The sequence below is a fragment of the Lachancea thermotolerans genome, assembly GCF_000142805.1.
Source record: "Lachancea thermotolerans CBS 6340 chromosome H complete sequence".
Classification (NCBI taxonomy): Eukaryota; Fungi; Ascomycota; class Saccharomycetes; order Saccharomycetales; family Saccharomycetaceae; genus Lachancea; species Lachancea thermotolerans.
Window position 1 is genome coordinate 195682 of NC_013084.1, and position 25067 is coordinate 220748.

Here is a 25067-nt window from a genome sequence, read left to right on the forward strand (position 1 = left end):
CTTTTCGAAAACTTACGCACTCTAGAGTACTTGCTCGCATCGAGTGAGCATCTTTGCGCTTGTTTTTCTAAGAGGTGAACGCCAAGAGCTCAATACTCGCCCTAGTAAATGAATGGCAAAGGGTAAGACGCTAAAAAGTATGCATGACCACGCCGGTGAGTTGGAAAAGAGGAGTGTGCTAGACAGGAATGTCCGGGAATTCAGCAAGAAGCTCTCGTCGCTGTGGTTCAAGCGAAGACTAAGTGATAAATCACCACAAGAGATTAATATGGGAACAGGAATCGAAAATGAAGTGACAAATGATGACGGATCCACTGGATCACATCTTAATTTCAACAACTTAGAGTCAACGCTATTCCTGCAACCTTCCCGCCCTCAGTCGAGCTTCATGTCGATCCTAGTAGGCGTTTTCGTTGCTGTAGGTGGCTTTCTTTATGGCTATGACACTGGACTCATTAACAACATCACCGAAATGGACTACGTTAAAACTCATTTTGCATCCAACAAGCAACAGTTCACAGCGAAGGAGATGTCTATTCTTGTGTCGTTTTTGTCACTTGGAACCTTCGTGGGCGCGCTGGCCGCACCTTTCATTTCAGACACTTGGGGGCGCAAATCAACTATAATCATAAGCACTTTTCTGATATTCATGGTGGGAAATTCCTTACAAGTGGCTGCGAACGGAACAACTCTGTTAGTCATAGGTCGCGTTTTTTCTGGAGTGGGGGTGGGTTTTATATCTGCAGTAGTTCCGTTGTACCAAAGTGAAGCAGCTCAGAAGTGGGTAAGAGGAGCCATTATTTCCACATACCAGTGGGCTATAACTTGGGGCCTGTTGGTTTCGAGCGCTGTTTCTCAGGGTACCCACAACCGCCAGGACGCTTCTTCTTATAGAATACCTATTGGGCTGCAGTTTGTCTGGTCATGTATCCTTGGATTCGGAATGCTATTTTTGCCCGAGAGTCCTCGCTATTATGTCTTGAAGGATCAGTTAGACCTCGCAGCTAAATCCTTGGCATTCTTACGAGGGGTCCCGGAGGATGACTCAGGCCTCCTAGAAGAATTGGTTGAGATAAAAGCCAATTACGACTACGAAATGTCTTTTGGGAGCTTCTCATATCTGGATTGCTTCAAATCCAGCAAAAGTCGAACTAAACAGAAACTCAGAATGTTTACAGGAATCGCGATACAAGCATTTCAGCAATTTTCCGGCATAAATTTTATATTCTACTACGGGGTCAATTTTTTCAGCAAGACCGGCATCGGCGGCAGCTACCTGGTCTCTTTCATCACCTACGCAGTGAACGTTGGCTTCAATATCCCCGGATTATTTTTGGTTGAGTATATGGGGAGAAGGAAAGTTTTAATATTTGGAGGTATTCTCATGACGGCGGCAAACTTCGTGATTGCCATCGTTGGGTGCGTTGAAAAGTCAGTAATCGCAGACAAAATTGTAATCGCCTTTGTCTGTCTTTTCATTGCCTCTTTTTCGGCCACTTGGGGTGGTTGCGTCTGGGCAATTTCAGCAGAACTATACCCGCTGGGAGTGCGCTCCAAGTGCACTGCAATTTGTGCTGCGTCGAACTGGCTGGTAAATTTCATTTGCGCGCTGATTACGCCATACCTGATCGATACTGGTAATCACACCTCGTCGCTTGGAACAAAGATTTTTTTCATTTGGGGGAGCCTGAACGCAGTGGGAGTCGTGATTGTTTACGTGGCAGTTTACGAGACAAGGGGGCTGACTTTGGAAGAGATTGACTTACTTTACCGACTGTCGCCCAACAGTCTGGCGTCTGACTCTTGGAATAACAGGATACGCAAAGCGCCAGGTACCATCCAACAGATCAGAAATAACGAATCACGATTTGAGTCGGAGGCGACCACAGTGGACAGTCATCGACAAAACCAGGCGCCCGATTTGGGCCATGCATCCCAACCAAGCGCATCAGGCTCTAGTTACGAGGACCCTGCACCGTTGAAAAGGGCAGAAAGCCCCGTACACAACTACGTGGACCTTGGAAACGGCCTGGCGCTAACTACGTACAATCGGGGTCCACCATCATTACTTATGGACTCTTCCGATGATGGAGAATCGCAAATCGGCGCAGAAGGCGGGTCTTTCTCGCGCGATACGGATGAAAATTCAAGTAGTCTAAACGACTATATGATTCAGTGGATGAATTGCCAAAGTCAGCGCAGCTGCGGTTCAAACGCTGAGAAAGGATCACATAACTCGCATACACAAGGACCAAGAACGTAAATAGTACACTGGAATAGTACAGGGTTGCTATTCATCAATTTAAAGACAAACTTTTTATAGTTAGCGGTTGTCATCGCATCATATTAAACGACAACCTCATTAACTCGAACACGAATACCAAACCTTTACGACAAGATTCTGTTAGAGCTGAAGTCCGAAAAGTCAAAAGGCAGCTTAAAGGTTGCCTTTCTCAACTGCTACCCCACTTGCGGCTATTTTGAAGCATGAGCAAAATAAAGGAACGCGTCCTGAGGGCGCAGGATGATGAGTGTAAGACAAGCCATCGCGACAAACAGCGTGTTTCGGTGGTTACGAATGCCACGCGAAAGTCGGGCAAGCCTGGGGTTACTGACGTGAAAGGTGCTGTCGGTTCTGTTTTGTTGACCCCGCCAGATAGTGAAGCTGTGAGGAGAAAACTTGAGAGTCAAAAGGGAGTTCTGGGCAAGAGCAGTGGTAAAATCGAGTTCATTTTTTATAAGATACTTCTCTGTGTCTTGTACATGTTGTACGCGTGCGCGCGTTATACGCAATACCACTACAATCGAGCCAAGATTCTGATTTTGAACCTCGCGTACAGTCCGTCGAATACGCCGCAGCTGATTCGGCAGGATGTGCTAAAACTTCAAAAATTGCCCAAGCGCTTAGCCGCAATAGTTGAGAAAAAGCGCGAGGGCGACGTTGGCGGCGGCGTGAGTGGCGTACTCAACGATGGTAGCGATCTTGTTGCCTGGACCATCTCAGCTGGCATAAAACACCTCGCGCTATATGACTTCGACGGCCATCTCAAACGCAACGTCGACGAATTTCGCAAGAGCGTTTTCCACAAGTTAACGAAGTACTACGATCCAAGCAATGTTCCCAAGTTTGCTATACGAATCCCACAATGGAACAAGGTATACTTCAACGCCCCCGGCCAAGAGGCAGACGATACGACCTCGAAAAAGGTTGCCATCGAGATTTCCCTGCTGTCCAACCGCGATGGCCGCGAAACCATTATTGAGCTCACCAGGACCATGGCTGACCTATGTGCGCAGAACGAAATGCAGCTCTCAGACATCACTATGAAGCTGATCGACTCAGAGCTGACCCAGCTCGTCGGCCACGAGCCTGATCTCCTACTCTACTTTGGCCCCAACCTCGACCTGCAAGGGTTTCCACCTTGGCATATCCGTCTCACCGAGTTTTACTGGGAGCAGGACAACGACCAGGTGACCTACTCTGTTTTTATTAGGGGCTTGAAGAAGTACGCCGCTTGCAAGATCAACGTGGGGAAATAAATCGCCGCGACGCTCGCCCATTCACAGGCCCTGTCCATTCACAGGCCCTGCCCACATTCAATGGCGTGGCCGATTTGCAGATTCCACTGCACAAGGGTCGCGCCACTGTTGCTAGTAAAAGAGTTGAAAACACTCACCTGTTGACAAATTTGCATATTTTACAGCTCGCATTTCGCTTAAAAGCTTGCCACCCAAAGTTCCCTTTCCAGGCACTTACAGTTTGCATTCCTGATCTTCCGATCCACCTAATTAGCATCTACACTTCTACTCAAATTCCAGTTTAACGTTACGTAACTCATTAAACTCTCGTCTAGTTGCAATTACCCTGCTTGGATGTCGATTTATCTTGAAAATTAGAAGTAAATAGGAGCGCGTTAAAGATAAAACACTCGGAGTAGCAGAAGTCAGCGAAGAAGCAAGGCTAAGACAGTTGAGCAACGGCAACAACGAGTATGTTTTTAGATTACCTACACGCCAATTAGGATACACGCTTAAGTTTTTTCTCGTCCCGCGTGTTGTTTCCTTTCAGTAGCAAAACTTGGAGATGAATCAGAGCGCTGTAAACGTGCGATTAGCCCAGAAGACTAACCGTCGCTCAGCAAAGGAACAATGGGTCTCTACATTTCAAAGCTTTTCAACAGTCTCGTGGGCTCCAAGGAGATGCGTATTTTGATGGTCGGTCTTGACGGTGCCGGTAAGACTACTGTGTTGTACAAGCTGAAGCTAGGCGAGGTTGTCACCACCATCCCTACTATCGGTTTCAACGTCGAGACTGTCGAATACAAGAACATCTCGTTTACCGTTTGGGATGTCGGTGGACAGGACAAGATCAGACCTTTGTGGAGACACTACTTCAGAAACACCGAGGGTATCATCTTTGTCGTGGACTCCAACGACAGATCACGTATCTCTGAAGCCAGAGAGGTTCTGCAAAGAATGTTGAACGAGGACGAGATCAGAAACGCAGCATTACTAGTGTTCGCCAACAAGCAGGATTTGCCAGAGGCCATGTCTGCTGCCGAGATCACTGAGAAGCTGGGCCTACACTCGATCAGACAACGTCCATGGTTCATCCAGGCCACCTGTGCCACCTCCGGCGAGGGTCTTTACGAGGGTTTAGAGTGGCTGAGCAACAGTCTGAAGAACCAGAACTGAGTTAAAGCTTCCACGCAGAAGTCGCCTGGTGCGCACTAAAGCCTGCACCCTCTACGGTTACGGGCGCGAACTGCGCTCGCTGAACCCAGTGCACCACGCCTACACCTACAGGTTTACCGTTGCCTGGATGGGCTTTTTTCATGTATAGACGGATGTCAAAGATGTTCCCATTTCTAAAAAAATACGCAATAGAGATAGAAGCTAGAAGCCTGGTCATAACAAATACCTGAGCCACGAAGCGCCTCAATGCGAGAGCAGCGACCCAACTTTACAGAGCGCTGGGTCTCGCTGATTCGTTATGGTAGATTAGATTACATAATAAATGGTAGGGTTACCCGCTTCTGGGAAGTTTGTTGTCACATCTTTTGAGGGACAGTAGCTAACTAGTGAAAAAATTTGACAAGCCAAGTGTTCTGAAGCCAAATCTGATACCGAACTCTAGCGTTATTATCATACAAATAAGGTATGTCCGGCAACTTTTTGCGCGGGGGATCAATTGAGGCGTACGGCGGAGCAAGATTCTGGATGAGAACATGAGCGTTTGCGCTTTTTACGTTTTGTTATGCGTTGCCTGTCGGCTTGGACCTTGAGGGTAGAGAAGTAGCAGGCGCGATCGGGCCTGATCAGGTCGCGAGGAGCCTACGGAGATTTTGCCCTAATTATATCAAGCCAGAGAATTCGCATTATGATCTAAAAACGCGGTATATCCGGGTGCAATTCGATCACAGGGTGGCGAGTTCCTGAAGAGGCGGGCTATGATGCTCAAGCTAGCTCGGAGGGGTTTGACCATCACGAAGCCCCTTTAGTCTACAGACTATCCTCGCCGCGAAGCGAGAGCCGCTCCGAACACTGTACCTTCACGTCTCTCGGGCCATTCGGGGGTTAAAATACTAACGGTTTACAGATGGGTACTTCGTTTTCCAAGCTGTTCAGCAGCCTTTTCGGCCACAAAGAGATGCGTATATTGATGGTCGGTCTTGACGGTGCCGGTAAGACTACTGTGTTGTACAAGCTGAAGCTAGGCGAGGTTGTCACCACCATCCCTACTATCGGTTTCAACGTCGAGACTGTCGAATACAAGAACATCTCGTTCACCGTTTGGGATGTCGGTGGACAGGACAAGATCAGACCTTTGTGGAGACACTACTTCAGAAACACCGAGGGTATCATCTTTGTCGTGGACTCCAACGACAGATCACGTATCTCTGAAGCCAGAGAGGTTCTGCAAAGAATGTTGAACGAGGACGAGATCAGAAACGCGGTCTTGTTGGTGTTCGCTAACAAGCAGGATTTGCCAGAGGCCATGTCTGCTGCCGAGATCACTGAGAAGCTGGGCCTACACTCGATCAGACAACGTCCATGGTTCATCCAGGCCACCTGTGCCACCTCCGGTGAGGGTCTGTACGAGGGTTTGGAATGGTTGAGCAACAATTTGAAGAACCAATCATAAGTAGCGCAGGACGACAACAAGAGCGGAGACATGAGTGTATGTTCGAGGTGCGTGCCACCCAGCGTATGTGTCGAATTTTACGTAGCACCTAGATATCAATCCTCGGGGGGACCTTGCAGCGTATGAAAGTGCGCAAGGACGAGGGCTCACCTGTGGAAACCGTTGAAATAGTAGGCTACCGATGTCAGTATTTTTATAGAACTTGTCTCGAGGAGCGCGCAGCAGCGATCCCGCGAAGGCACAGCTCGAGCGTAGATGGGGACACGTCACCAAGCTGCCAACGCAGCATGCTAAAGTTGAAGCTTTACTGTACTGCGGCTTACGGGTACATTGTTCCGTCTGCACCACTATGTAGGCGTGGTGGTGGCTGTGACAGCCCATTATTGTGCTCAAGCTGGCTGATCTACAGGTTCTTTTTGACGGGTTTCGGTTCACGATCGGCTGCCACAGTAGCTGATGCTCGCGGGAACAGCAGGAACGGCCTCTACTACAGAAGAATTACCGTGAAAGCAATGCGGCCTGACCAGCTAACGCAAATCCACGAGAACGCAACGCCGATACAGTGCCTACAAAGTCACTTTGTAGCATCTTGAGGCTGCAACCTCTTGTTGTTTCGGTTCCATCGCGTGCGCCGTATTTAGCGTTACCTGATAGGGAACCTGAATGACTGCAGCCAAAACTCAAATAACGGTAGAGATTATTTAGGTGCTACGCCACGAGCTGCGACAGAGCAAAAGTTACCTCGTGAGGCCAACCTGTCAATGCAAGGGAAACGAAGCGGCCAGCGATAATCGTGGCTGGTTCAAGGGCTGAGGAAAATCATGGTCTCAAGCAAACACCCGCAGACATGTATGGGCCGAAGTTTTCGCGTCGTTTAGCAGCTACGTGCATATCATGTTATACTGCTGTGTCGCGGGCGAAAGACTTGCGCGCGACCGCAGCACACAAGCTCTTTCCTTGCGGCGGCCTACCCTGGTGAGACCTGTAAACTCGCAGGAAAACACTGGCATCTCTGCCGACCTGCTGTGAGTTGATATGGGTACAGATTTTCGCGTCGCTACCAATCTGTTCTATGCGTCAGTAGTACTGATATGCCTATATTTACACGAATCGCGACTTCTGTACACCACCACTACGCAGTGCCTACTCCTGTGGCACTGCTAATAGCAGCTGTGGGCCTCAGACGACATAAACGCTTCGCCTTTTTATCTACCTGATGTCAACCTTTTCGCTCTAAGAAATGTCAACTGCCACCCACCAGTCACCAGTCAGTCTCTCTCTCTCTCTCTACCCACCAGCTAATCGGGTAGAAGAGCAGAGGAAAACACATGTTCCTGGAAACATCTTTCAGGAAACAGCTGGGAAACAACCGGGAAACAATGAAGAAATATCGTAAATAGTTACAGGCTTCAAGAAGCCGGGGATTCCCCTTCCTCCCAGCAGTAACAACTCGTCTAGGATCAAGCTTCCAAACTCGGTCTGTTATGAGCCTAGCGAGAGCTGGTGTTACCTATGCTATTGGGGTTGTCTAAAACGTACTCTACCGACCGCGCTACGTAACCACGTCCTAACGGCGGGCTGTAAAAAGACGCCAAGCACTCGCAAAAGCAGGCGGCGTGAGTGTCAACGTAGATATCACTGTTATCTAAACTGCATATAGCAAGGCTTCAAGAGGTCTCTGAATGTGTTGGTGAGCACCCGCTTGCAGATCATCATATCATGTTCCACGAGCACTCATTATGAGTACATATCGATTATCTCCTACCATCTGTGACTGCTAATAACCCATACACCGTGTCAATAAAATATTTACCATCAGATAAAAATGCCGAAAACGAACCAGCTTCGTCGATGCCCAGCCAACCCACGCAGATTTCTTACCGACCCACGCAGAGCTGGGACGCGTGTGGGAGAGCGGCGAGCGCAGAGTGGGAAGGCCGGTGGACGGGAAAGAGGCGAGAGATTGAATAATTGACGATTTCCACACAGTGCGGAAGTAGCAGAATCTTAGCAAGAGTAATCGAAAATGGTATGTCAAAGGACAGTAAGAACTAGTGCGAGGTGGTGAGGAGAGCACGAACAAAGCATGAGATGCAGAATACATGATAGAGATGCTGGACGGCAGCGCGCGCCAAAAACGAGGAATTATGGGCTATTCATGGCTGTGAATGCCTCGACAAACCACGGCCAACTGCGCTAACGTGCGTCAGATGTGGTCACCGGAAAAGCCCCGAGTCTCGGAGCTCACGTTTGAACCCCGAGCGATGAGCGCAGGGCTCTTGGGAGCCGGAACTTCGCATGCAATGAAACAAAAAGAGTACCGTTTGGGAACGCGGGCCGTACGCTTGGCGCGTACCCGGCGCCTACGTGGCATCTGCTCCGCTGCTTGTCTTTTCATGCACCACCACGCCGCCCGATATGCGACGCACCTACTAACACAGTACAGGCCGGTATCAAAGCTTACGAACTAAGAACCAAGTCCAAGGAGCAATTGGAGTCCCAGTTGCTCGACTTGAAGAAGGAATTGGCCGCCTTGAAGGTCCAGAAGTTGTCTAGACCTTCTTTGCCAAAGATTCACACCGTCAGAAAGGACATCGCTCGTGTCTTGACCATCGTCAACGAGAACCAAAGAAACGCTGTCAAGGAGTTGTACAAGGGTGCCAAGTACCAGCCAAAGGACATGAGAGCCAAGAAGACCAGAGCTTTGAGAAGAGCTTTGACCAAGTTCGAGGCTTCCAGAACCACCGAGAAGCAAAGAAAGAAGCAAATTGCTTTCCCACAAAGAAAGTTCGCTATCAAGGCTTAAAAACCCTGTGTTGCATATAACCAACTTGTGTCAAATCTAGTTTTTCTAAATAATAAACATTTACTCTTGTGCCCAGCACGGCTTTCCGCCGCATTACTCGCGCTTGTTCCTTCTGAACATCTCGATCCTGTGCTTAAGCTCTTCGTTAGGAATAACATCTTCCAGCTTGAGAGGCATTCTGTTGAAAGGATCTGTAGAATCGCTCAGCAGGTGCGCTTTAATCGTGCTTCGGTCAATCGTGACTCTCGAGGCGGGCAAAATCACTGGGTCTTTCATGAGCGTAAACATCAGTGGATCCAAGAACTCATCGGGAGCCTCGCCCATCTCAAGGTCGGCCTCTTCTTCAGCCACCTTCTGGTCCTGCGCGTCCCTTGCGAACTGTAGCAGCTTGACACAAAACTCATCGTTGACTAGTCCAGTTTTGTTCCCTAGAATATGCACTGACCGATCGAATAGCTCCTTGTTAAATGACCGACCATCTTTAGCAACCGCTGAAATAAATTCGGGTTGATCTGCAAGATTGGTGTAGACGGTACAAAGAGACCTCAACAAAGACTTCGCGTCAAAAGAATATTTCTTGGGGTTTTTCACTTTGAGCTCTCGGCATTTTGGGCCCACCAAAGAAGCCAAGTTGTAATCAAGCATCCCTGCTAACCTGTCCACGATTTCTGGAGTACAGAACGCGCTAGGAATATCCTTGGAGAAGATATTGAACAAAGTAATGGACTTTTCTGCTAACCCGCAAGAAGATTTCGCCTGTCTCTCTGCAGACGCAAGCTTTGATTGCAGTTCTTGATCATTTTCCTCACGCGTAGGCGCGGATCCTCGCACTCGGTTTTCAAGCTCCCGTTGAATGTTATGAACCTCTGCAAGGCTACTCAAGCCTTCGTCAAGCAAAAATGTCAAGTCATTGAGCATTCGTGCAACAAATCTCACGAAGAAATCTGCGTTACTTTGCGACTGCCAGATGATCTGCCTGCGGTATTCTGAGAACTGGTAAATTTCTTCCAAAATAATTGATATGCTGTAGCGGCTGTTGAACTTATCATAAAACTGTGATGAGGACCCTGTTTTCTCTACTATCACGTAGAAGTCAAGCAAGGCGTACAATAGATTTTCGCGCACAAGCTCGTTGTTCTCGAAAATTCCCATCATAAATCCGGGAGTGTTATCGCGAATAGGCATGGCCCCAATGCTCAGTACTTGCACGAGTTTGCCTTTCAAATGAGGGTTAGAGACCAACTCTGGGCAGCGCAGTATGACTGTAGCCATCTCAACGAAGGAGTGTAGCCGAGGATTTCCAAACATTGGATTCAAGGAGTACTTGGAAATATATTGAGCATAATTGATTATGCCCTCAATGACAAACTCTGGGTAGTACTTGAAAGGAACTGGAGCATGCTCTCTAAGATAGTCGGCATTATCAACGTTTTCAACTCCAACTTGGTCTGGAATGAGAGGTAGCTTTATCTGCTTATGCGGGTATTGGTGATTTGGATCAATGACTCTCACCAAGAAAGTGCATGCACCGCTTATAAATTCGAACACCTCGAGTTGAAGAGATTTGTGCGAGAAAAACCCCTGCAGTGTTTGCTGAATAGATTGCATGGTTTGAAGGTTCTTTTCGAGAGCAGGTAATTGCATTGAGGCAAACCTTGCAAACATGTCTCCTGACTGTGTAGCGCGAGTAATTCTTTCAACTTCTTCTCTCATCCGCTTGATTTGTGGTGACACTTTCTCATCGTAGAGTAAAGTGCCCCCGATTCCGTAATGCAAGTAAGCAAGCGTCAGGAAGAAACAGTCAGAGATAAAGTTAGGTTTGTTATCTTCGCTTTTCTTGTTCTTATCATAAAACTCGTCTGCTTCTTTGAAATCTGAGTTCATGCGAGTCTCGCTGGATAGGTCAAGGAAAAGATTCAAGTTGTTGAAATAGTTAACGTCAATCTTATCGATTTTCCTGTAGGAGACGTCCAGAAAAGGTTGCGAGAATCGTACCAACAGTAGAGCTATATTCGAAACGAAAGCATTTGAAGCAAGTTTGTTAAGCTGAGCGTGGTCACCTCTCCGCAAATGGTTCTTGTTTATAATCTGAGCAAAATATGTGAGCACGTCTGTACGTGATTCAACTGAGCCACGAATAATTTTATCCACGATATAGAAGAGCCTATCAAGAACCATCTTATGTTGGGTTTGGAGCGACTCATGAATCATGTTGGTCTGCTGCTGGCTGCGTTCTAAGTTATCACCATAGTTTTGTAAAGCAACGCTAGCGTTCAATGGCGACAGAGTGAGAATAGGTCCTAAGAGTGTTACCTTTTCAAAGTCATTGGGCTTGGCGTTGTAAGCGGCAAAGAAACCACTTATTTTGGTAAAGGATGCAGCGACGGGCTTGAAAGACACAAAGAGCTCAAAAAGAGTCAAGACCGAAGAAAAGTTCAGAGAGTCGTTCAGGTTGAACAGTCCAAGAGAATCAATGTACTTCTTCAGAGTAACAAAAAAGTTTTCAATAAATTCCATCAAGGTGTCTTCTTGCGTTGCTCTGTTGATCAGTTGCGTGAGGAAGTCTGTGTAATCATCCACCCGAGCCACGATCCCTTTCATGTACGTGAGAAAGTTGCCATCGCCATGAGAGAACTCCTCAACTTGGAACAATATGAGGCCATACCCAACAACTAAACGATCAATCTCCTGCAGCGCTTCGATATCTTGCTGACTTTTCTTGAGAAGACGCTTTTGCTGTTGTACTTTTTGGAAGCAGTCTTTCAAGTATACGAAGGGTTGTAATGGCAAGTTGGGATTCTCCACGAGTTGGTACAGTAGTATGGCATCGACTTGATTTGCGTCCAGGGGTTCTTCAAATTCTTCTGGAAGAACAGCATAGCCCCTTGGATCGGCTGGGTTTTTGGTGACAAGAAGAATGTCTTCGAAAGACGCCATCGCGATCGGTAATTGTTTATGCAGTTGCGCACGATCTGGCTGTCTCTCCTTGAGGTACTGTAACTGAGTTAGGATATTCCAGTTAACTGTTGGATCAATTCACCTCGTTTCAGCAACAGGTTGGTATATGATGAAAACCGCAAGCTCCTGTTTTCAGTGATTCAAGTTCGCCGTTTTCAGACGCTCTCTGAGAGCTTCTCGCTTGTACGTTTTGAACCTGGTGACAATATATCAATTTCACCTATGTTCAACGTCCATTATAAATATCTCGAAAATCAAGAAAGGTATATATAGTTTAATTATTTATTGACCAATAGCTGAACTATTGAGCCCATTCTGAGGGTTTGAAGATTGCCGGCTCAATGACGTCCAATAACGGAATGGCTATAGGGAAATTGACACCAGCGTTGGTCGCGGCACTCTTTGAAAGGGCACACGACAAGCAATTTATCATCCAACTTGAGAATTCAATGGTTGAATTCATGGGCTCACCCGCGGAAGCGTATCAATTGGAACCAATGAATTCCTATTACAGACTTCTGGCTCATCATGTTGCAGAGTATCACGGATTGGGGCATTCGTTGTCTAGAAATAATGACGCATGTGTCGTGGTATTTAAGGGAGAGACTTTTCTAAGAGACAAATCCATTGTGCTACTTCAAAACCTTGATCCTTCGTGTGTAACAAATGCAGTAGACACACAGCGATCCGAAAGCAAGCAGAGTGCATCGAAGTCAATGATTGCCCAGGAAACAAGGCAAGTATATAATTCCGCTGGTCTGAAACCACTGGCCGCAGTATCAGAAAAAGAGGGGACCAGAACCCCAGAGACCCCCAGCACCCCTAAAAAACCGATTCCTATTGAGGATGACTCGCCTCAACCGCATCAATTCGAGACTTCGCGATACAGGTTCAGACAACAATCTGAAAAACCCCGGAGGCGCAAAAATTATAAAGGTTCCACCAACCGAACGGCTCAGCCTGTATACTTTCCTCCGCCACCTGCTTTTCCAGTCCCTTACATGCTCTACAATCCATACCCAATGATGTTTGTGCCACCTGAGCGCCAATTCTCACAGTTCGCGCCGGTGGCGCCTGTTGGGCAATACCCAAACCCAAACCCGTTCATATACGGACATCCCGCCCACAATAAGGTCGAGCCTTACGGGCCAAACGGTAGCAGCAGTACATTCTCATCCATGAGGACGTACAAGACAGAGGACTCCGAGTCTTTGGAATCGTTAAGCAAAGACGCTTCTGAAAAGCAAGAGCCCAGGATGTCCAGGAAGGACTCTGAAACAAGCGTCGGAAAGATTAGTGATAAAATGGATAAATTAGGGTTATAATGGGAGGAAATGGCTAGACATGCCTACACTAGATGGCTGCTACGTAGTTTGAAACAGACATGCAATCGCTGCACGCTGCTGGAACGGAGAGTCTCTCGGACAAAAGCCCTACCCAGAGCGCTTATTTTTTGACTATCTCCACACCCCAGTTGAGCGTCAAATGATTAGTCTTGTCGTCATCAATGAATTTTGAGATCGCGCTGTAACTTCCTCTTGCTAGAAACCCGCTGGGGGCCTCGCTTTCGGGCAGCTCAACCTCGTAGAAGGGTTTCTTGGTGGTGTTGGGTGCGTAAGAGCCCAGGTGATCGTCGATCTTGTCGACTGCAATCCCGGCCTTTTTGATGTACTGGACATACCTTAGGCCAGTAATGATTTCGTGCTGTACCTTGAAAGTGATCTTGAGCTTATAAATGGACTTCTCCTTAATCTTGTGTCGCGTGGACGCCAATTCCTTGAGAGTCTGGTCGTTGGTCAAGTCAAACGTGATTGGTTGGCTCTCTGTGTCAACCAAAAGCTGAATTTTTTGAATAACCACTTTGCGCTTGTCTCCAGGGAATTCCAGAGGAAGTGTGTCCGAGCTCAGCCCCAAGCTTTCCTTCCATTTGGCCAGCGACTCATCTTCCGCGTCGAGCTTCTGGTACTCAGCCAGCGTCTTCTTTGCTGAGACCTTGTATCTGTCTGGGTTTTCATCCTGGAACTCTTTAAATTCGGTGTCGTCGCTCATCTTGTGGTTTCAACTAATGAAGTTGGCTGAAATCTATCCGTTCGATACTGAGAAGATATATTTTTTCAGTCGGACTTTCCCGGTATCGAAAACGAAGACAATCGAAGACGACAATTCAACCGTAGTTAACAAAGTATAAAAACGGAAGAACCGTGGAAAAATCGGTATGAAAAAGGGGGCTAGAACAGCTTCTTTGTGTATATATTGCATGCGTTGTCATGAGCTTACCAGAATTTAATACCTTCAAGGCCGCTGATACTGATTTCCAAACTGCAGTCCTCGAGACGTTGTTTGAGAAGAGCAACTCACTGATAAAACTAACACTCGAGGATGAACAATTCATGAACGCAGTAGGAAGTAGCTATTCTGAGTTCATAGAAAAGGTACGTGAGAGGCTGGTTCAGCTGTGCGAGAGCCAAGGCCAGCAAGAATCCGAAGAATCGCGCAGAAGCGAGTTGAGCGACATCATAGCTGCGCATCCAAAGCTCGGGGAGCCTAAGAAAGGACTTTCAGTGCATTCACAAAACGAGCAGCGAAACCTTGGAAATGGCGATACTTTGGAAGTTCAACAAGCTCTTAAGCACTTGAACGAAGTATATGAGCAGCATTATCCTGGGCTGCGATTTGTGGTGTTCGTTAACGGGCGCTCTAGGCCAGAAATAATCCGTGTCATGGAAGGGCGAATCAATTCTGGAAATGCTTGGCTTGAGGAGGCTGGCCTGGCTTGCAACGAAATGTGCGATATTGCCAATGACCGGGTACTGAAATATGTACAGTAATAGAACACTAGCGTTTATTGGCTTTTACGATAATAGTTTAACAAATACAAGCACCTTGGCAGGAAGCGAGAAGGGATGTGTGCGAGAACGAGGAGGCGAGGTAGAGCTCTGTAATAATTAGTGATTGTTGTTGTATCGACAGTTATTACACCATTAATCATAAGAAATAATCCGGGGTCTTTCTGCTAACAGTGGGCTCACCGGGCCGCATCGAGGGGTCGTACTGGAGAAACTGGCGGTTGTGGTTCTCGTCCATTTCCATGATCGCAGCTTGATTGCCACATCTATAGCAATAGTTGGGTGCGCTAAAAATAGTCACGACGCTCTGCTGGTGAGACCACGCGTAACCTTCCATGACCAACTGGTGTGCTCTCGCGATGAGAGAGAGATCATTTGTGTGGTTGAACTGCTCGCTTATGTCTTGGCCAAAAGTGAAACCGGCTCCTCTTGGACTGATACCCCACCCACCTCTATCATCCGGATCAGACCAGAGTAGATCGCACATGGGGCCCTCGTGGGGAACCTCCTGTATTCTATTGAGCTCTCTCACTTGGTCTATCGTCTCGATCATCGGCGACAGACCGCCGTGCAAACAAAACACTTTGTTGTCAACTAATGCAGTGATGGGGAAGTAGTCAAACAGGTCCGTGAACATCTTCCAAACGTTGGCACTACCGTACTTCCGCAAACATTCATCGTAGAACCCGTAAACTTGCGTAATTTGCCTCGACTCGTGGTTGCCTCTGAGGATAGTAATTCTCTTTGGATATCTCACCTTCATTGCCACCAAGTATGATACGGTTTCCACCGAGTAGTACCCTCTATCAACGTAATCTCCCATGAACAGGTAGTTGGTATCCGGGCAAGGCCCGCCGATTTTAAACAACTCTATCAAGTCGTGGAACTGACCGTGTACATCACCGCATATCGTTACCGGCACGTTGACAGGTTGCACGTTCTCTTCAAACTGGAGAACATCGACTGCCATTTTGCACAGTCTGCTCACGTCGTCCTCGGATAGTACCTGGCACTTGCCTAGATGCTCAATCCACTGGTCCAGTTGCCCGATGTTGCCCGAATCAAGCTGGAGTGGCTTTGACGCCTTGTGGTCGGCAATTCCGGAAGAGCCCGGTCCCTCTTGGGCCTTGGACAGCGCATCTTCGTCTAGCGTAGGGTCGAGGGTTTCCTCGGTAGCGTCTTGCATTGGTACGTCGCTATCTATCTCCATTGTGGCAAAGTGCGGATGGGAAAACTGCGTGTGTTGATGCGCGAGAGCGAGCTGTGGATTGGATGTTATGTAGGCAGAAGTTTGGATCTAAGCCCCTAACAAATGACTATTCGTCTCACAGGTAATCCTGGTCCTGCTAATCCAGATCAGTCTTGGAGCTAGCGTCAAGTGTGGTTTGTCTTTGAAAAATCCTTTTTCAAAAACTACACTTCAAATGCTGTGATTTTCGCACCTCAAAAGTTCCCAACGTCGGAAGTTCTTGATTGCGATAAGACAGATATCCTTGGTGCCAGTGAATTGCACGCTCAAGATCTCTCTAATGCTTCTGACTAGTGCCACCGTCGAAAGGGGTTTTGGCTTTACCAGTAACTCCTAACTTTAAAAATTTCTCCTACTGGGAGGGTAACGAGAATCGTAGAGCGAGTTAACTGAAGAGGTGAGGAAGCTAATTGGCTTTCAATGCGCCTGTGGAGCGGAGCATTCCGCCAGCGGTAACGAGCCTTGTATCTGGTGGTCAGCAAGGCTCGATACCAGAGACGGTTCCTCATTTTTCGATGGTTTGGCGCCTTGCTTCCGCCATGGCCAAAATCGCAAACCGACATTTACTTCACGACACCTGCGACACCAGCAGGCGCGCGCCAGTAATGCGTCACGCGAACGGGTAAATTGAGCGCGCTTCTACCGCCACTGGCTTTTTCTCCGTTAGCGCCTGCGTTTGTGTTACGCTACTGTCAGCGTCAGCGACAGTGAAATATGGGAAGCTGAACATAGTATGACCCTTTTTGCAAGCACCATACACAGAGAACCATGAGCGTTCTCGAGAGGCCCCTTTCCCATAACTCACCAGTTTTTGTTCCATCTCCAGAGTGCACTGCTCGGGCCTACACTCTGCCCGCGAACACCACTGGCGTACGACAGCTAGTTATTCGAAAACAAAATGGACGCGTTGTCGCGGCGAAAAGCCAGCTCATAGACCGCATGGAGGATGCCTTAGTGCGCTGGCGGCCGCCTGCGTCCTGCCACGCGGGCTCCACCGCCGCGCTTAAGGGGAAACACCCGTACCAGCAGGAATTGGACACTGACGTGGATCTCACAAGCGTGCCGCTGCATGCGTCGCTCGATTCGATCCGCCACTATTTCGACAACCTGGGACACACAATATCGCGCCCGTGCTCGCAACGGCCGCCGAAGACAGAGCAGCTCGCCGGGTCGACGCAGTCGCCAGCATCTTCGCCTGCGTCTTCCGCAAGCGGGATGGCCGTGCAGATCCGGCAGAGCGTGCAGAGCGCAGGCACACGCGGCACCACCCCTCGAGCTATGGCCTACGATGCGGACCCAGACAACATTGAAGCCAGGCCGGCGTCTTACAGTTTCCCAATTCCAGCCTACTACCTTCCGCACACAGACGCGTGCCCGGTGGGCGAATCTACGAGGGAGAACAACGAGGAGGCGCATGGGTGCTGGGCTCAATGGACTACATTTTGGGACGAGCTCTGCGATGACCTGGCGGCGCTGTGCAGCTGTAATTGACCTTCTGCGGCCTCTTTCCGCCGCCCACAACACGGTGCTGGCGCTGGCAGCGGATGCTGGCGACACACCCGTACCATGTTACTTACGTGTTTAATGAACGAACTTGTGTAAGCTGAGACAAAAGCCGGAAGTAATTAGCGGCGATCTTGAGACCAGCTTCCTCAGAGGCGAGCTGGCGCTTCGCCTCAACGCGCCCCAGTACAGTGCGTCTAAAAAACGGGTCTACAGAGAGTGTAATGTACTTTATATACAAAAATCACGGCCAGTGCAGCCCATTGCGACTCTCCGTCGCGCTGTGTAGCTCTGAGAAATGGTACGTTTCTCTATTGAGCTCTTCGGCACCTTCGATGACTGACGACCCGCAATTCGCGATGCCCCGCCGGGGCTCGCAGCACCTGTGTTACAGCCCTGAAAATTATGTATAGAAGCTCTGCGCGCGCTGCGCACGCTGCAGACACATCGCTCACTGAAAAAGACGGTGCGCTGAGTCCACAGATCGCGAGTAATCCATTCGTACCACAGCGAGACGGGCCCCGCAGGAAAAGGAAGTCCGAAAGCCCCAGACTGCGAAACCAATAACGGGTGACTCCAACTGGACGCAGCGCTGGGGGGCCTCACGCGCTGCTCGCTCTGCGTCTCCTGTCTAGCGCCATCACCCAATCGCATCATGAGCCGTCGAGGTCACATGCTTCCTGTAGATACAGAACGGAGTTGTGCGTGCGGAGTGATCAACATCACCTGACAGAGGTCTCGTTAGTAGCTATCAAATCTACCGTCGTCTTCCGAGGTTCTCCGGGTAACAGCTGTTTTGCAGCACCATACCACTATTAACATTTTACAGGGGCCAAAACTGTTCATCTTAGATAAACTCTCCAGTCTTTAACGAACCAGCAGCCGAGCAGCGAACTGAGCTATTTGACCTAATTAGCGTGCCACAGAGGTATTCCCCGCTTTCGACTACACACACACCCGTACAGCCCAAGTCGTTGTACTGAGAAATCTAGGTTCTGAACAGCTCCCGCCCACAAGGTCCGAAAAGTTCGAAGCTTGTCAGTTTATCGTCAACAGAAAACACCCAGTCGGGAAAGCTCATCTCGATCAACTAGCAGCATCCCACCCACCCCGTTACACGCGGTTTTAGCTTTCTTTCTCACTCTACAGATTTTTCTCGTGCCACTCCCCTCACAATGGCGGGCGCTATGGAAAATGCTCGCAAAGAGATCAAACGCCTCTCTCTAGAGGACCACTCGGAGTCCGAGTACGGTTCCATCTACTCCGTCTCGGGTCCTGTCATCGTTGCCGAAAACATGATCGGTTGCGCGATGTACGAACTGGTCAAGGTCGGCCACGACAACCTGGTCGGTGAAGTCATTCGTATCGAGGCCGACAGAGCCACGATCCAGGTTTATGAGGAGACCGCTGGTGTCACCGTTGGTGACCCGGTCTTGCGTACCGGAAAGCCCTTGTCCGTCGAGCTGGGTCCAGGTCTTATGGAAACCATTTACGACGGTATCCAGAGACCTCTAAAGGCCATCAAAGACAAGGCCCAGTCCATCTACATCCCAAGAGGCATTGACGCGCCTGCCTTGTCCAGAGACATCAAGTGGCAGTTCAAGCCCTCCGCGGACAAGAAGGTTGGTGACCACATCGCTGGCGGTGACATCTTTGGCTCTATCTTCGAGAACTCCTTGCTCGAGGACCACAAGATCCTGCTGCCTCCACGTGCTAGAGGTACCATCACCTGGATCGCGCCTGCTGGCGACTACACCATCGACGAGAAAGTGCTCGAGGTTGAGTTTGACGGCGTTAAGTACGACTACACCATGTACCACACCTGGCCCGTGCGTGTTCCCCGTCCTGTCACTGAGAAGCTGTCTGCCGACTACCCTTTGCTGACCGGCCAAAGAGTCCTCGACGCTTTGTTCCCATGTGTTCAAGGTGGTACCACCTGTATTCCAGGTGCTTTCGGTTGTGGTAAGACTGTCATTTCCCAGTCCTTGTCCAAGTACTCGAACTCTGACGCCATTATCTATGTTGGTTGCGGTGAGAGAGGTAACGAAATGGCTGAAGTTCTGATGGAATTCCCAGAGTTGTTCACTGAGAGAAACGGCAAGAAGGAGCCTATCATGAAGCGTACCACTTTGGTGGCCAACACCTCCAACATGCCTGTCGCCGCCAGAGAAGCTTCTATTTACACCGGTATCACTTTGGCTGAGTACTTCAGAGATCAAGGTAAGAACGTCTCCATGATTGCTGATTCTTCCTCGAGATGGGCCGAAGCTTTGAGAGAAATCTCCGGTCGTTTGGGTGAAATGCCTGCTGACCAGGGTTTCCCAGCTTACCTGGGTGCCAAGTTGGCTTCTTTCTACGAAAGAGCTGGTAAGGCTGTCGCCTTGGGCTCTCCAGACCGTATCGGTTCGGTTTCCATTGTCGCTGCTGTGTCTCCAGCTGGTGGTGACTTCTCGGACCCTGTTACCACTTCCACTTTGGGTATCACTCAGGTCTTCTGGGGTCTTGACAAGAAGCTGGCCCAGAGAAAGCACTTCCCATCCATCAACACCTCTGTCTCTTACTCCAAGTACACCAATGTGTTGGACAAGTACTACGATGAGCACTACCCAGAGTTCCCTCAACTCAGAAACCGTATCAGAGAGATTCTGTCCAACGCAGAGGAATTGGAGCAAGTCGTGCAATTGGTCGGTAAGTCCGCTTTGTCTGACAGTGACAAGATTACTTTGGACGTGGCCACTTTGATCAAGGAAGACTTCTTGCAGCAGAACGGTTACTCGACCTACGATGCCTTCTGCCCTGTCTGGAAGACCTACGACATGATGAAGGCATTCATTTCCTACCATGAAGAGGCTCAGAAGAGCATTGCCAACGGCGCCAACTGGGCTAAGCTGGCTGATGCCACTGGCGACGTCAAGCACGCCGTTTCCTCCTCCAAGTTCTTCGAGCCTAGCAGAGGTGAACAAGAGGTCCACGGGGAGTTTGAAAAGCTGTTCTCCAACATCCAGGAGAGATTTGCCGAGTCCACCGACTAAGTGTCGGCACACAAGCCCCTGTAACCCCCACTATAAACCAATGTACGTGTCATGAAGAGGAGTGTCTGATAAAAAAAACTAAGTAACTAATTGTGCAAACGCTGAACTTTTGATACATGTAAAACAGGCAGCGCGGGGCGCTTAGCCACGCGAGCGAGATCGGCCCGATCCAAAGAAAACAGTTTGGCGCAAAAACGTGCATTGACTATACAGTGAAATAAAACCTAGCTATATTAAACTGGGAGCATCCCAACACAGCCAATGGGCAGAAATCGCAGGTGAGATAATAGAAACATCTTGGTTAGTGGCCGACCTTGCGAGTCGGATTACACTACCTCATATGAAACTATCGATCCGCTTATTTGGATCTAGCTCTCACCTTCCGTCTCTTTCTCTTAAGTCTTCTAGTTCTCTTCTTTCTCCACTTAGCACGCATTTCGAGTTACTGAAAGTTGTGTTATAGTGTTCTACAGAAGGAAGTAAAGGGAAAAAGTAGAAGTACTTGTTGCAAAGACAAGTTTCGTTTTTCTACTCTTTTCATACCTTCCCCAGGGGAGCACTCCATGCGTGAGTCGGCACCCAACTGCTGTGAGGGTAACTCTCCTGTCGCGACATAGTAGAGCGCCCTAGGGTTTGTTGTTCGTGCTGTGACCACTGTCACTGGAGCCCTAATACGGCAACGGGCTTTTCTGGGGCGCCAACGTGAGCCTTGGATGAGAGAAGAATGGTAGTGATTTTTTATTAACAATACATCTATATACAAGACAATTGGGCGTTAAGTGAGACCTTGGGGACGGGAGAAATCATGACGAAGTCGAGGCCTCAATGATAGCTAGTATCGCCGTCCAGGAGAGCATCAATTGCTTTCAAAAGCTCTCTTTTTCGTGAACTTCATTGCAATTAATCGCTAGAAAAGTGTTGATGTCACTTTGTACTAATCTGTCGTATTCTCAATTCGGTAAGTGTAAAAATGATTTTTTTTTGCAGGCGCTAGTCAATCGTAGGTCAGTCTCTAGGCAAGTAATAGATGTGTGGGTGGATAGGGCTTTCAGATCGCGACATTGGTGGGTGTCGAGGTGTTTTCAGAGAACAGTCTCACCCTTGGCTGATATCTTGAGAGGTTGAAACGTCATATGGTTCGAGGAAGCAGGGTGGTTGGTGAGGGCAGAACGCAAGCCTTGCGCTTGAAACCAGGCGGATAGGTTTCCGTGAGACGTTGTGGCCCTCATTGAAATATATTGTGTAATTGAGACCCGCTCACTTGCGTGAGCCGCGCCATACTTGACACGGCGGGTTCTCAGACTCTCTTACCATGTCTGATCGAATTCGGTCGCATGCGGAGTGCATATATGGATTGGTAATAGCGGGGAGTGGGCTTTATTTTGCGTTTACCAGACATTTATGCACTGTGATGGGCTTTGTTTCTTTGAGCCCTGCTTCTTGCCGATTTTCTTGTATAATGTTTAGTACGTAGACGCTGACATTAGGTGAGCATCAGTATAAGTAACGCCAAGATTTCAAACAACAACAAAAACCCGACAGAGCCAAGGCTCATCATAGCGCTGTGTCCGTCACCGTACACAAAAAGTTAACATCTCTTCTATTCTTATAGGAATATTTATTGATTCATTTTCTATGTCCGTCAAGCCGCTTGCGCTCCTGGAGCACTGCCTTCTCCAGCGGAGCGCGTAGCTCATGAATCTGCAACATATCTAGAACTCGCTCCAGGTTCTTTTCGTTCAGTACAAGATGCTCCTCTGGAATCTCAGTTTCGCTCCGTAAGATGTCCGAAAACTGCGGCAGATCTGTAAATACCAACTTATGGCTCTTGTTCTCCACCAGTGACTTCAAGTGTTTAGCACCGCAGAACGCCTTGAAATTACGGTACGCCCGGTACAGAAGGTAGAATCCCGGGACATTGGGCACGACTGGAACCAGGACCACTGGCAGCGTGAGCGGGAGGCCTAGGATGCTTAGCCACATCTGCTTCTTGTGGTAGTTCAAGCCGTGATCCCACAGCGACTTCAGCTGCTCACGCACAGCGCGCTCCGACATCACGCTCTGGGGGTAGTACATGCATACAGGTCTCACATCGAGCTTGTCGACGTTCTTGAACCACTCTTGGTAGGTGAGGTTTCGAGACTCCTGGTTTTCCATAACCGTCTTCAGGATATAGCCCTCGGAAGGGACTGTGTTGAGCGAGTCTTCTGTCCACGGGGTCTTATCCAGCTGCGAATTCACCATTCGGACCAACTTTTGGTTGATCTCGCGTGGCGACTTTTCGAGCTTGCTCCATATCTTCCGTGCCTTCTCTGTGATCCTAGTTTCGTATCGCACAATCCGCGAGTTCATGTTCAAGATCTCAGAAGAGTGCTTGTGGTATAGGAATATCCTCTTGTTGGTAATCGGGATCGCGATTAGCTTCACAGGGTCTAGCACATATTTCTGGACTGTAGCCCTTTGTGGGGGCAGTCCTTGGCTCAAAAGTCGTTTTCCTAGCCCGCTAGGACCCGCTGTGCTCATGCTGGTGTTGTGTTTCGATTCTCTCGAGACTATTTTTCCAACCTTCGCAGCTTGCTCTTATACTGTTCTGACAGCAATCCAGCTCTGTAAGGCACTTAAATATTTGTTCGAACTTTAGTCCATCATTTTCGCGGCCTGAGGGACACTTAAACCTTCCTAACAATATTTCTTCAGTAGCTAGCTGATCTATGTCCCCGTTGACTCATACCAGCACGGCCACTTGTCCTGTGCTATGACACCTTTTGGCTTAGCTTCTCACTTCACGGACTCTAGGTAGTCACGGCGACAGAATTTTGTGTAGAGAATAATATATCTTACAGCTAGTACCAAAATAAAGCACACGCCAGAGAGAACTAGACTAGCAAGGCGACGAATGAGCAGCTCTCGGCCTGAAGGGGAGACATCCAATGGCGAGAAAAAATACTCTCATGCACTGGATGCAGAGCCAAGCGACTTCGGTGGTCAAAACTCAAGGGTATCGCAAGGGCATTCGTCAACTGCATCTGGGTCCGACTCGAGAGACCAAGACGGGAGTCGATCAAAGTTCCTGAATTCGTACGGCCTCGTAGCTACTACAGTACCACCCTTTGCGCTGGACGAGCAATTGAAGCAGCAAAATCTGCGGCAGGTGCAAACTCACAGTGCACTTGTGGCTGAGAAAGAATTAGGACGATACTGCAAAGACCCATTTTTGGTGTCCCACAATTTACGGTGGGGGCCGTTTGCCGAGAACGTTGGCTCGAATGCTGCGTACTTCAACAAGGCAACCAAGCCCGCGACCGGCTCGCCGGGTTTCACGCTTTACGAGGACGATGCAGGTCCCTCGTCTAGCGCGGTTTCGACTAAGGAAGAGGAAGACCAAGACATAAACAAGACAGCAGGCGAATCATCTTCCTACGAGGAGGACAAAAGCGTCAGTAAACAGACTCGCACGGAGGCTCCGCACGATGTGTTCGCAGACCTAAATGGGTCATGGGGTGGGAGTGAGCGACTCAACGCAATTTTCAATGGGCCCCTGTTGGACAGCGACAAGCTGACCAGCCACAAAGACCGCAATGACTGGTCTGAGTACCTGGAGTCTGTGAAGGCCTTCTACTATACAAACGGTCCCCTCAACCAGGACCTTGAGGCAGGTCTTCGCAGGGAAGGTTCCAGTAACCTCGACGACACAGAGGAAAACAAGCTACACACATTTTTAGAGAAGCAACGCTCGGACTTCAAAGAGACTCGAAAACACTGGAGACAGCTCGAGCGGCAAAAAAAACAAAAATGGGTCCCAACACTACGCAAACTACTTCTGGACAGTCAATATCTACCCTTAAGTTTCCGTATGTTCATTGTTATCCTGTCTGCCATCGCGCTGGGCCTGGCTATCCGCATTTTCCAAAATTCTAAAGGTGAACTTGAGTTTTCCGGGTCTTCTGTCCCGCAGCAGGCAAGCACTATCATGGCGATCTGCGTCAACTCCATCGCAGTGCTATATTTGTTTTATATTGCCTATGATGAGTTTTCTGGCAAGCCCTTGGGACTGCGGGATCCTGTGGGCAAGCTCCGGCTAATTCTGCTCGATCTACTCTTCATCATTTTTTCGAGTGCCAACCTGGCACTGACTTTTAATACACTTTACGACAAACAATGGGTGTGCACTGAGGGGAAGTACTCCGAGGATGAGCTACCAAAAATGGAATATATCTGCAGGAAGCAGAGAGCTCTGGCATCATTTCTATTTGTCGTACTTTTCATGTGGGTGGTGACTTTTACGGTCAGCATCCTCAGGGTGGTGGAGAAAATGAGTTCAGGCTCACCACGGTAAACGTTGCCTGAAGGCAGACATTCGTCAAGTAAATTTCGAGATATTTAAAAGAACTAACGCTCAAACTAACCGTTACATTTCTCTCGGTAGTCCCTCCTCTTGTTGCCGATGAGCCGTTGAAAGGTATGTTTTCGTAGGAGTGGCAAATCCTAATTCGTACCAAACTAAACAACCTTACGCTGGCCCAGATCG

At 48.8% G+C, this 25067-nt stretch overlaps 14 protein-coding genes across 14 annotated transcripts; 10 read left to right on the forward strand and 4 right to left on the reverse strand.

Moving 5' to 3' along the window:
- Positions 1 to 112: 112 nt before the first annotated feature.
- Positions 113 to 2263, forward strand: KLTH0H02156g (sugar porter family MFS transporter; the record flags this gene model as incomplete). The annotated part of the gene is made up of 1 exon (XM_002555927.1): positions 113 to 2263. One exon carries the CDS (start codon positions 113 to 115, stop codon positions 2261 to 2263), a length of 2151 nt encoding a protein of 716 aa, XP_002555973.1.
- Positions 2264 to 2487: 224 nt separating this feature from the next.
- On the forward strand, positions 2488 to 3540 carry NUS1 (ditrans,polycis-polyprenyl diphosphate synthase; the record flags this gene model as incomplete). The annotated part of the gene is made up of 1 exon (XM_002555928.1): positions 2488 to 3540. The coding sequence occupies one exon, from the start codon at positions 2488 to 2490 to the stop codon at positions 3538 to 3540; it is 1053 nt and encodes a 350-aa protein (XP_002555974.1).
- Positions 3541 to 4149: 609 nt separating this feature from the next.
- Positions 4150 to 4695, forward strand: KLTH0H02200g (KLTH0H02200p; the record flags this gene model as incomplete). The annotated part of the gene is made up of 1 exon (XM_002555929.1): positions 4150 to 4695. The coding sequence occupies one exon, from the start codon at positions 4150 to 4152 to the stop codon at positions 4693 to 4695; it is 546 nt and encodes a 181-aa protein (XP_002555975.1).
- A 904-nt stretch (positions 4696 to 5599) lies between these two features.
- Positions 5600 to 6145, forward strand: KLTH0H02222g (KLTH0H02222p; the record flags this gene model as incomplete). Its single annotated transcript, XM_002555930.1, has 1 exon — positions 5600 to 6145. The coding sequence occupies one exon, from the start codon at positions 5600 to 5602 to the stop codon at positions 6143 to 6145; it is 546 nt and encodes a 181-aa protein (XP_002555976.1).
- Positions 6146 to 8171: 2026 nt separating this feature from the next.
- RPL35A (60S ribosomal protein uL29) lies at positions 8172 to 8951 on the forward strand (the record flags this gene model as incomplete). The annotated part of the gene is made up of 2 exons (XM_002555931.1): positions 8172 to 8174; positions 8592 to 8951. 2 exons carry the CDS (start codon positions 8172 to 8174, stop codon positions 8949 to 8951), a joined length of 363 nt encoding a protein of 120 aa, XP_002555977.1.
- Positions 8952 to 9044: 93 nt separating this feature from the next.
- On the reverse strand, positions 9045 to 11888 carry UFD2 (ubiquitin-ubiquitin ligase UFD2; the record flags this gene model as incomplete). Its single annotated transcript, XM_002555932.1, has 1 exon — positions 9045 to 11888. The coding sequence occupies one exon, from the start codon at positions 11886 to 11888 to the stop codon at positions 9045 to 9047; it is 2844 nt and encodes a 947-aa protein (XP_002555978.1).
- A 362-nt stretch (positions 11889 to 12250) lies between these two features.
- On the forward strand, positions 12251 to 13234 carry RBS1 (Rbs1p; the record flags this gene model as incomplete). Its single annotated transcript, XM_002555933.1, has 1 exon — positions 12251 to 13234. One exon carries the CDS (start codon positions 12251 to 12253, stop codon positions 13232 to 13234), a length of 984 nt encoding a protein of 327 aa, XP_002555979.1.
- Positions 13235 to 13355: 121 nt separating this feature from the next.
- Positions 13356 to 13958, reverse strand: RDI1 (Rdi1p; the record flags this gene model as incomplete). Its single annotated transcript, XM_002555934.1, has 1 exon — positions 13356 to 13958. The coding sequence occupies one exon, from the start codon at positions 13956 to 13958 to the stop codon at positions 13356 to 13358; it is 603 nt and encodes a 200-aa protein (XP_002555980.1).
- Positions 13959 to 14176: 218 nt separating this feature from the next.
- KLTH0H02332g (2-oxo-4-hydroxy-4-carboxy-5-ureidoimidazoline decarboxylase) lies at positions 14177 to 14737 on the forward strand (the record flags this gene model as incomplete). The annotated part of the gene is made up of 1 exon (XM_002555935.1): positions 14177 to 14737. The coding sequence occupies one exon, from the start codon at positions 14177 to 14179 to the stop codon at positions 14735 to 14737; it is 561 nt and encodes a 186-aa protein (XP_002555981.1).
- A 157-nt stretch (positions 14738 to 14894) lies between these two features.
- PPH22 (phosphoprotein phosphatase 2A catalytic subunit PPH22) lies at positions 14895 to 15965 on the reverse strand (the record flags this gene model as incomplete). Its single annotated transcript, XM_002555936.1, has 1 exon — positions 14895 to 15965. The coding sequence occupies one exon, from the start codon at positions 15963 to 15965 to the stop codon at positions 14895 to 14897; it is 1071 nt and encodes a 356-aa protein (XP_002555982.1).
- An 807-nt stretch (positions 15966 to 16772) lies between these two features.
- Positions 16773 to 17495, forward strand: KLTH0H02376g (uncharacterized protein; the record flags this gene model as incomplete). Its single annotated transcript, XM_002555937.1, has 1 exon — positions 16773 to 17495. One exon carries the CDS (start codon positions 16773 to 16775, stop codon positions 17493 to 17495), a length of 723 nt encoding a protein of 240 aa, XP_002555983.1.
- A 1187-nt stretch (positions 17496 to 18682) lies between these two features.
- VMA1 (H(+)-transporting V1 sector ATPase subunit A) lies at positions 18683 to 20539 on the forward strand (the record flags this gene model as incomplete). The annotated part of the gene is made up of 1 exon (XM_002555938.1): positions 18683 to 20539. One exon carries the CDS (start codon positions 18683 to 18685, stop codon positions 20537 to 20539), a length of 1857 nt encoding a protein of 618 aa, XP_002555984.1.
- Positions 20540 to 22165: 1626 nt separating this feature from the next.
- Positions 22166 to 23062, reverse strand: MRX19 (Mrx19p; the record flags this gene model as incomplete). The annotated part of the gene is made up of 1 exon (XM_002555939.1): positions 22166 to 23062. One exon carries the CDS (start codon positions 23060 to 23062, stop codon positions 22166 to 22168), a length of 897 nt encoding a protein of 298 aa, XP_002555985.1.
- A 373-nt stretch (positions 23063 to 23435) lies between these two features.
- Positions 23436 to 24875, forward strand: SRF1 (phospholipase D regulator; the record flags this gene model as incomplete). The annotated part of the gene is made up of 1 exon (XM_002555940.1): positions 23436 to 24875. The coding sequence occupies one exon, from the start codon at positions 23436 to 23438 to the stop codon at positions 24873 to 24875; it is 1440 nt and encodes a 479-aa protein (XP_002555986.1).
- Positions 24876 to 25067: the final 192 nt, after the last annotated feature.